General features: G+C 31.6%; 1 protein-coding gene across 1 annotated transcript; it reads right to left on the reverse strand.

Annotated features, from left to right (window-relative positions):
* Nucleotides 1-4,712, reverse strand: LOC114317963 (TORTIFOLIA1-like protein 4). Its single transcript, XM_028264768.2, has 5 exons — nt 3,632-4,712; nt 3,444-3,525; nt 2,093-2,637; nt 973-1,493; nt 1-349 (listed from the first exon to the last, which is right to left on the reverse strand). The coding sequence occupies exons 1-5, from the start codon at nt 4,442-4,444 to the stop codon at nt 337-339; spliced, it is 1,974 nt and encodes a 657-aa protein (XP_028120569.2). The 5' UTR covers nt 4,445-4,712; the 3' UTR covers nt 1-336.
* Between the last annotated feature and the right edge of the window lie 6,282 nt (nt 4,713-10,994).

Here is a 10,994-nt window from a genome sequence, read left to right on the forward strand (position 1 = left end):
TTGCAAAATGCCAAAAGATACATGTATAAATACTTCTTCCCTGTACAAATAGCACTGATCTTCCTGCAATGGGGTGCAAAATTAAACCAACCTAAAATCAAAATAGAAATGATTTCCAAAGCAGAGTGCAACTATTAGTCTGATACTCTTCTAATCAGACCCCTCAAAATGAAGAATTTCTCATAAACCAAACAGATATGTTCTTCTGGGTTCTTTTACTAATTTGCCTATTACTGTCTCACACATGGATCAGCTTCATTCTCATTTCTTTCGGTTATGGAAACACAAATGATTTTCTCTCTTAATAGAATAGGCCACTGAAACTCAACTTCCAATCTAAGCAGATGATCTGGTAAGAGACGAAGAAACAAATTAAATTAGATCTTCAGGAAAACTGAATCTTATGTTTAGAAGCATAAACATGAAAATTGTTGATCAAAGAAATGGAAAGTAATAATACTAGCAAATCCAGTTACAATAAAACCAACCATCTCTAGCTTAAATGTATAAATATTGTCAGATTTAGTGACAAATAATGAAGTGGATCGCATCTGTTTTTAAATAATGCTAGACCCATACCGAGAAAAAGAAGATCAAAGTGGTAATGAGAAACTGAAAAGAATCCACCATCGATGGTAAAAGAATACAAGTTTAGCACCAAGAAAAGGGAAGGGCAAAATTAGGATGATTTTTCATTGTAGAAGTAAAATGAAAGGAACTGAGGTATTTACTCGAGATATCCATGAATGGTTAAGCAATCTACAAGATTGTGATCTTTTAACCTACATGATATTAATAAATAATATAAAATAAAAAAGCACACGCACACAAAAATGCAGTGTGTAATTAAGTCATGCACAAACTTCATTCTCATTATAAACAAAATTCTTCAACTCATCTAACCATGTCAAACTATATAGGAGAAAGAGCATAAAAAGAAAATGAAAAAGTGCATTTTTGTAATAAATTCACCTGCTGCTTATATTTCCTGCTGCCACACACTTCGCAAGCGAATTCCCATCAAGGCCACCAACACTACAGACTTTTACTACCTTCTCAGCATCTTTATTTGTCTTCTTCAGATTTTTACTCGAGCATGACTGCAAGTTTCCCCTCAAATTCCTGTGTGTATCTGCCAATGGACTCGCAGCAAATCTAACCCCACTTTGGTGCTGATCTTTTGGGGTATCCAGCTTAGGCATTTCGGCATTTGCATCTTGATTAGGCATAGTATTCATGGCTGTCAGTGAATGGTTTCTTCCAGAGAAAGAGAACCGTGAAGAAGAATACTGTCCTTCTGTTCTCCTCCAAAACTTCGGCCTCAAAAATTCTGCACCGGGAAGTATGCAACATGCACTTCCTGCAGAGTCGGTGTTTGAAATCCTGCCAGTTGATACTGCTAAATCATATGATATTTCATCCAGTGCCTTCTCTAGGCCATTTACACGTGTTTCCAGGTAATTCATCCCACTTTGAGAGCTGCCAATGAACCTCTACAATCAAGATAAAAAGAAGTTTGAAGTCAGCAGATCCGTCTTTAACAGTGACGTTACAATCAAAATTTGTGTGTTTTATGGAAGGAAACACTTCTCTAAGTTTCATAAAGCAGTAATTATAGTATAACCATCAATAACCAATGTGTTCATGACATACAAAGTATAGCCATTAATAACCAACATGTTCTTCGCCCAAAGTCAAGAGGTCTTGTCAAGGATTCAGTTCCTGACCAAAGGACGAGGCTTTGTTGAGTTCAGTTAAGTAGGTTCTCATTCTTTAGCTCATTAGTTAAAAATATATTCATTGGCATTCTGTTTTATCTTGGAAGAATCTGTAAGTGCAACGCCAAAGAATTTATGAGTAATTCAGTAATTTCAGATGCCAAAGTTGAGCTTAATTGAGACAGGTAATGTCGTTGCCTCTCCAGGAAAGTTGAGCTTATTGAAAATTTATCCCTCCTGGGTAAAGTAATTAACAATTTAACCACTGACAAAAGATTGCAGAGGAGAAACACACAGCCACAGATATGATCCTATAATGCATTTGTACCAAACCACACACTCAGACAGAGAGTAGAGAAGCTTTAGTAACATACCTGGAGGAGCTCTAACAGACTAGATTGTTGGTTTTCAATCTGAACAAGCTGTTTGTGAATCAAATTCAGGTCCTCAACATCTTTCTGGTTCCCATCAACATCTTCAGTAGAATTCCTCTGTACCACATTTGGCTTATCATTCTCGTAAAATGGGACCACACGAGATCCAGACCTCAAACCACCAAATTTATGCAATTTTTCATCGCAGGTTATACCAAAGAGGTCACGTTTCGTTTCAGATTTCAAATTCCTGCTGCTCTCGTTCACTTTTGAATCTTCACAACCCACTTTCATAGATGAAGGCTGGGGCACCACAATTTCAATGTTCCAGCCAGAGTTCTTACAGTCCAGCTTACCGAACATGGTTGTGCTTGGCTTGATGTCTCTGCTCTTTGAAGGACTTCTTTTTGTCGCAATAGTAGCAAATGGATTATCAGATGGAGACAACCTGCTTGTGGGAGCTGTTTTCTTTGGTTTAGGAGTTTCAAAACTGTCGTCACAGGAACTTCTGGAGACAGGAGGGGAGCATCCAACACCACCATCACCTGATGCCATGGAAAACCAGAGTAACATAAATAACCAGCATTAGCTAGGTTCAACCAATGTTTAATAATTGCATCCTTCAATTAAGAGTTTCCTTAGTTGGCTCCTTTGGGTGTTTGGGAAAAAATAAATCGTTAACTGATCACATCATAAAATCCCCTAAAAAACCATTCTTTGAGGCCATAGACACAACAAAAGTTTCATGGTCTAATGATTTGATGAGGAATGGGGTCACTAGACATGGCAAATTCTTAATGTGGACCATGAAACAACATTACAAATATATTACATCAACATATAAATTTACCCCAAACTGATTGGGACACAATTGAGACACAACACAAGGCGGTTCAATTTGGTTATATGCATTTATTTGGAACAACCATTAATACATATATATATATATATATTATATCAGTAAATAATATACAATGACTTCCTTGAGGGAAAGAAATGTGATAGTTCTATTGTACACTAAACACAACTTCCTTTACAGGTGGATGTCTTTTACTAGCGTCCAAAAAGGTGTGAACAATGGACAAGTGGGAAATTTCCAACACAACACACCATCAGTAAACAGGGAAAGTGTTCTCTATATCATGGCCATGTTATTCTTGATATCCTCCTCTTAGTCCATCTTAAAATTCTTGGAAATTACATTTTCATGGTTTCTTTCCAATAAAACAATTAGGAACCTCATTGACTTTTTACTAGTTTATGTAATTGCAAAATTAGCAATGTGATTGGGCATTCTAATTAAGAGATAATTAGCCAAAATAGACAGAATATTGAGCCAAACCACCGTTACCTTTAGAAGATGATTTAGATTCAGATGGAAACTCCTTCCACATCTCCAAGGTACGATTCATTGTGTCCCGAACAATCTTGACCTGTTGCATCGAATCGAATTTGTTCACAAGATCGAAATTGTCAACAACAAAGCAAAACATCAAATATTCAACAAATCAAGTTTTGCTAGAAGATTAATTAGATTACCTTGTCGAATCTTCGACTCTCCAAAGAAGCCAAACACGAAGACCTGAACTCCGTCACCAGACTCCTCTCTGCAACCGCCAAGCTAGCCAACGCCTCCGCTGCAGCCTTCCTCGCCGCCCAATCTTCACTGCTCAAGAACTCAACTAAGCTAGGAACCAAACTGCTCAACACATTACGATTCGACGCACCTCCGACACTCGCAATGCTTCCAATAACCGACAACAATGCCGCCTTAGCCTTGAAGCAATCGCTCTTCACCAATTTCAGCAACTTCGGCAAGAGCTTCGTCAATTGCTCCGGTTCCGGATCCGGTGACGCCTCGATCGCCGCCGCGAGACACAGCGACGAACCGATCTGCAAATTGTAGTCCTGTTCGTGCAAAATCGAGCCCACGAGCGGCTTCAAAAAGGAAGAGAAGGGAGGTTTGGTGATTTGCGAGGCCATGGAAGAGACGGCGTCGATGCAGGCGGAGCGGACGGCAGAGTTGGACTCACGTAGACGGCGGAGGAGGGCGGAGAGCATTTTGGAGAGGTGAGGAGAGAGAGCGTCGCCGTGTGCGGCGGAAAGGAGGCCAAGGAGACGAACGCATTGTTTCCGGACGGGAGACTTCTCGGAGGAGTCGGTGGAGGAGAGGCAGTTGAGGAAAGGAGAGAAGGAGTCGTGAGAGAGGTTGCGAGCTATGGATTCGAGCTCGTTGGTGGCGACGGAGAGAGTGTCGCGGTCGGAGAGCTTGTTGAGACAGAGAATGACTCGTTGCCGGAGATCGCTAGTTGAAGAAGAAGTGGTGGTGGTGGTGGTGTTAGAGAGAGACATTGTGGCGGAGAGGAGTGTTGTGTGTCAGATTCCGGCGGTGGCGACGGAGGAAGATAGAGGCGGAGCCACCGGTCCCAATGGCGGCATAGGCAGAGAGAGAGAGAGAGAGAGAGAGAGAGAGAGAGAGAGGGTGTGGGGGGAAGAAGGAGCAAAAAGAAGGTGATTTAAGTAGAGGAATAACTGCAGTGGGGGCGGTTTCCCTTGCTCCTTCTGAATGAGGGGAAAAAGATGAAAGAATAAACATCGGAAACCAACATCAAACCATTGTTCCCAAAAAAAACACTTGGGCAAATTATATATACGTCACACCAAATTTGGTTAAATTACAGATACTTCTTTGAAGTTTTAAAAATTATATCTCACCCTTTAAAGTTTGTATTTTCATAATAATTTACCCTTTGAAGTTTATATTTCGTAACAAATTACTCCCTAATTTGTTATGTAAATATAACATTCAGTGGAAAATTTATAATTTCTCAAACCTCAGAGAGTATTTGTAATTTAGCCAAATCTCAAGAGGGATATATGTAATTTGCCCAAAACACTTTGGTCATATATTCCCAAAATAGAAAATGTTTTTCCAAAATAGAAATTGTTTGGTAACTCAAAATTTTGTAGTTTAAATAGTTTAAATTTGTCAAAACAACATCATTTTACACTTATTGACACTCAGCCATTTGAGCCACAAAATTTTAAATTACCTAACATTGTTGTTCCAAAATAATAAGGCCAAAATTTTGCTCAGATTGCTTATTGTGTTTTTAAATCTGTTTTTTGAAAATAAAATTAAAATTAATTTGGCATAATAAATTTGGATTAATTGCACTTTTCATTTTCGTGGTTATGGCTTTAAACTGAAATTTTTTAAGAATAATGGTAGGAATACTAAATTTTCTACCAAATAAATAACCAATACGGTCAACCTTACATCCATGTGAGATATTTGGTCATTTATTTAGTAAAAAATTTGAGGTCTAATAACATTTTTCAATTTTTAATTCTTACATTTTAAGTATAATTTTAATTTAGCCATTCAGTTCAAATTAGAGATTAAAATTAAAAATTTTAAAACACATGTTAATTTAGTAAAATCAACAGACAAAATGATCAAATTAAAAGTTAAAATATAGGGATCAAATTATTTAAATTGAAATAATAAGAATTAAAGTAAAATTTGAGTCTGAAAAATGTAATTAACCCAATAAATTTAAAAATATATGTAATATTTACTATTTTTATATAAGTTTCTTTTTTTTGGATAAAAATAATTTGTAAAAATTCAAAATTTTATTATGTCAAACTTATTTTAATTTTCAAAAAAATTCAAAAAATAAGTTCTGAAAAAAATGATATGTGTTCCGATAATCTAGTTTGAGAAACGTTTTTCAAATGCACTCCCCATCTCTAGGAAGTAACTTTAAATTATTTTTTGCGTTCTTAGAAAACTTTCTTCATTTTTTAAAATGAAAATGATAGTTTCAAAATTTTCATTATTTTTATTTGGACAAATTATACTAATTGTCATTTTAGTCCCTGTAATTTCAATTAAATTGATTTTGACTTTGAATTTTTTACTTTGTATCATATTGCTCCAATTGATGATCATGTAATGTATGGTTATTAAGCTTTTAATGTGTAATTAATATATTTAATATATTAAATGTTTTTAGTTTTGAATTTTTTGATTTAATGGATTGATTTAATAATTATATCAAAATTGTCGTTATATTTGACTTTTAGAAAAATATAAACTAATTTAATGAAAATAAAAACAATCACTCATTACATGATCATCATCCAAACACATAATAAAAATTAATTTGATAAAATAAATAAATAAATGTGTAAAAGATTTATCAATTTTATATAATTTTATCCTTGGTAGGTAGAAATAATTTTTAAAAATTTAAAAGTATTTTTTTGACATTTAGTTTTGCCAAATTAGTTTATATTCTATCAAATTGACGACTTTACCTTTGAAATTGAGCAATGATATATTCAATTGTTCTTGTTTGGAACATGATTCAAAATTCATAGTCAAATGTGTCACAATTGGAAAGTTAAGGATCAAAGTGACAAAAGTCATAAGTTATAAGGACTTTTAGTATAATTCGTCCTATTAATAAATAACATTACATAAATAAGAATCTAAAAGGTCATCCTAATCAAATAACAAAAATCAAAAAAAATAAATCCACCAAAAAAACAGTTATGGACTAGAAACTAACATAGTTATGCTAATAATACTTTCTAAATTAGAAGTGATTTGATATATGACAAAAATACAATTAGGGCATAAAAAAATTTAGGAAAGCGATCCTGGGTCTGATGATATTCGATAATCAAACTATTTCAATGTACTAATTCGTCACTTGCTACATTTTTGTTTTTGTTTTTTTAAATTTTAAATAGTTGATGAAATACAAATTCTAGTGTCCTTACCCAATACAAATTCTACTATTCCAATGTACTAATTTGTCACTTGCTACATTCCAATGTACTAATTTTAACTTTTTATATAGGTAAATTACACTTTATTCTATTTATATTTGATCATTTTTTTACTTTGACTTTTAAAATTTATTTTTTTCATATTTTAGTCCTTTATTTTTCAAGTTTTTTTAGTTTACTCTTAAAGTTAACTTATCATTTTAAATTATCAAAATAAGATCCGTAATAATTTACTTTTCAAATAATATTTATCATTTTATATTTGAAATTTCATAGAGAGCAATTCATATTTTAAAAGATTCTCAATAATTTGTCACTTGCTACATTTTTCTTTTTGTTTTTTTAAATTTTAAATAGTTGATGAAATACAAATTCTAGGTGTCCCTACCCAATAACTTTTTATAATATGGGTAAATTACACTTAATCCCATTTATGTTAGATCACTTTCTTAGCTCTCGTTTAGTAACATTATTTTTTAGTTTAAAAGTCAAAAAGTCACTAAAAAAACTACCAAAAAGTTAAAGATTCTATTTTCTCTCTACTTTTTGTACATTTTTTCGTAAAAAATTAAAAAGTCATCCCAAACATATTAATTTTTTTTATTATATTTTAGCTAAAAATCAAAAAGTTACTAAAAGAGCCTATTCCCAAACGAAGCCTTATTTTGACCTTTCAAGTTTATTTTTTCATACTTTAACCCTTCAATTTTCAAGTTTTTTTTTTATGCACTATTAAAGCTAATTTCTATTAAAAATTAGACAGAAAATGACACATTGATAGTCATATGGTATTAAAATATTTTGTTTTATATAATTCACGCATCTAACACAAACTCAAACCCTAATATAATATATTTTTATGTTATGTGACAGTATCTTGATATTTTTGTTTAATTTTGAACAGTAGTTAACTTTTAGGAGTAAACTAAAAAAAAATTGAAATATGAATCCCCAAAATGAGAAAAAACAAATCTTAAGGATGAAAAAAAAAAAAGACCAAATCTATAATGGGAAAAGTGTAATTTACCATCTACTACTGTCGATCCCAACCTAATTAATAGACATTAGTTTCACATATTGGCATGTCTTTTTTTACAATTTTTTTTTTTTTTTTTTGCAGGATTTATAAATTTATGGTACCAATTTGTCTCAAGTAGGTGGATTGGACTGTGCTATTTGGGTCACCATAATTCTTATTTTAATAATTTAAATCGTTCATTTTTTATATCACACCACATAGATCATTCATTAAAAAAAAATTAAAAAAAAGGATCAATCTAATAATTGTAGCTACAGTAATTTAATACATTTATCTCTCAAAATATAAATAGCCTACTTTTTAAATAATGTTTATCATTTTAAATTATTTAGATGAAATCCGTGATAGACCCACAAGTCCAGACAGGACAATCCAGAAGAGAATCTGCTCCCTTTAACAGCAAAAGGCCCAGTTTTGTTAGCTTTTTCATTGGGTTTTTAATTAACTTTTAGCTTTATATGGTCCTATTTGAATTATTTTTTAATTTTTATTTTACTTTGGTAAATTATAAATACATTTTCTAAAATTTATTTTAAAATGCAAATTATCCCATGTAATTTGGAAAATTAGAAATATCCCATTGTCAAAAAATTTATTTAACAAAATCAATTGAAAAAATGAAACTCTCCTATACAATAATAAAATGGGAGAATTTCAATTCAGTGTAAATCTTTAGAAAATATTACAAATAAATGGTAAACTTTATACGCATTAATAATTAAATTCATAAACTTTTTCTTGATTCTGTAATAATTTTGTGATAGTTCCCCTAATAAAATTATCTCAATTATTAATTAAAATAAATTCCTAATATCATTAAAAACTGTTAATGGATTTGATAATTTATTTGTAAAAAAAAAAACTGATCATTTATTATGAAATTATAAACTTCAACGGGCGAAATATAATTTTCAAAACCATAGAGAGCAATTCGTATTTTAAACAAATTTCATGGGGTATATTTGTAATTTACTCTATACTTTTTATGTGCTTTTAATATGGGTTTTGTGAGAATTTTATTTTTTATTTTTTATAATCTAAAGTCATAAATTAAAATATCCAAGAAGTTTTAAAATTTTATTTTAAAAAAGAAACTAGTAAAGAATGGGATAATTCTATTTTCACACACTAATTTCTCTCAGTATACATACTTAATGAAAACCTTCTCAATACGCACATTATAAAAGTAGAAATTCTCAGCACATATCTCTTTATTCCAATATTACTCTCATTTTCAATTTTAAAGCCATAAGGCTATGTTTGGTTTCAATTTTTGAATCAATTTTTTTAAAAATTTCTGAGAAAACTATAAATTAGTTTGACAAAAATACATAATAATAAAAAAATTAAATTTTGTTTCCCCTAAAAAGATAAAACCATGTTGAAATAAGAAGTTTTATTTATTTTTTTAAAAATATATTCTAAAACTAGACCAAACACAGTCTATTTTATTTTTATTTTTTATTCACCCACTTCTCCTTTTCTACCGTTGTTGGGACTTTCAACCTTCCATTGCCACCACTATTGCCACTTCTAGCCCATCTCCCTCCATCCTAAACTTCCACAGTTAACAGGAGACTTGTGGGAGTGTATGATTTATGGTGGAAAGTGATTACAAGCAGAGAGAGAAAAAGGTGACGGGAGAAGAGGGCGATGAGAGAGGCGGCGCTAGTGATAGAGAATGGTTGTGGTGTTTTAGAATTTAAATTTAGATAAAAAAAAGATGAAGGTATTATGATATTTTTATTTTAAAACAAAATTATATTAAAAAAACTTTCATTGTGAGCTGAAAGAAATTGACGTATGAAAATAAAATTGCCTTAAAAAATGTTATCCAGGCAAAGCATGTGACATAAGAACTAATTATCTATCAAACTTCCCACCTGCGACCATAGATTTGCCACATTTGAGGCCCGCATTAGACGGCAATGACGTTCATGTTATTTCATGAGGACTCCTTATTAAATAGTTTTTTTAATTAATAATGTTAATTGTATTTTAAATTTTTTTATAAAAAAGAGCAGTGATTGGCACCCCCAGCACCCCCCACCTCCACGTGGGGTGCTGTGGACCAAGGGAAAGTCAAAAAAAAAATAAAAAATAAAAAATTTCAACCAATCACATGCTGCCACATCACTGAGGGTCACTGGGAGTCCTTCAAAACTGGGGTTCCAAAGCATTTTTTGTATAAAAAATTGTTTTAAATTTTGAATTAATAGATCAGATTCATTTCGATGGTGAAATCTACACCAAATTCAGTTTTAGATAATATCATTTCTTGGGATTGATGCCTGTGAAATAGCAAAATAATATTTTCATTTTTTTATATTAAAATTTTTATATAATTTGTATAAATTTTAATCTTGTTAACATTATTAAAAGAAAAGTTCATTTAATTTTTATACATATAAAAAGAGATATGTATTATAAAAATTTTCTTATTTTGTTAAACTTGGTGGGGGTGAGTGTAAAACCCTAATTATTATAAGGAAGATGTAAATCTAGGAGGAAGTGCTTAGATGTGGAGCATGTGAAAGGGGGATGTGGGAGGCACACTGACCATCGTTTAAAAGTTGTTTTAAGCAACAATCTATCACGTGACACTGCAGTTTGATTATATTCAATGAACTGAACTCTAATATAGCACTCGTTTGGCTCAGCAGATATTGGGACTAAGGACTCGTTTAAGAATATATTATTTTAATAATTTTTTATAAAAATATGTGTAAAAGAAAAATACTTAGGAGCACTAATTAGTGCTCCCATTAATTAGGTAGCAGTGGGTCCCGCCATTAATGATGTGATGTTTTGGTCTTGGAGTTGTGTTTTTTTTTTTTTTTTTACTTTTTTAATGCATTAGTGCTATTAGTGGTGATGTTTTTAGTGGGATGAATCATTGTTGTGTGTAAAAAGATAAAGAGAGTGATATGATAATTTATAATAATTTTTTGACTTTTTAATTAAAATAGAAAGTTGCCAAACGAGGCCTAAGTCACAAAATGATAAAATATATTAAAAATTTTATAAAATAAAATGTTACATTTAAATTATAATTATTTT

This window comes from Camellia sinensis, chromosome 11 (genome assembly GCF_055761805.1).
Source record: "Camellia sinensis isolate YWXY chromosome 11, ASM5576180v1, whole genome shotgun sequence".
NCBI lineage: Eukaryota > Viridiplantae > Streptophyta > Magnoliopsida > Ericales > Theaceae > Camellia > Camellia sinensis.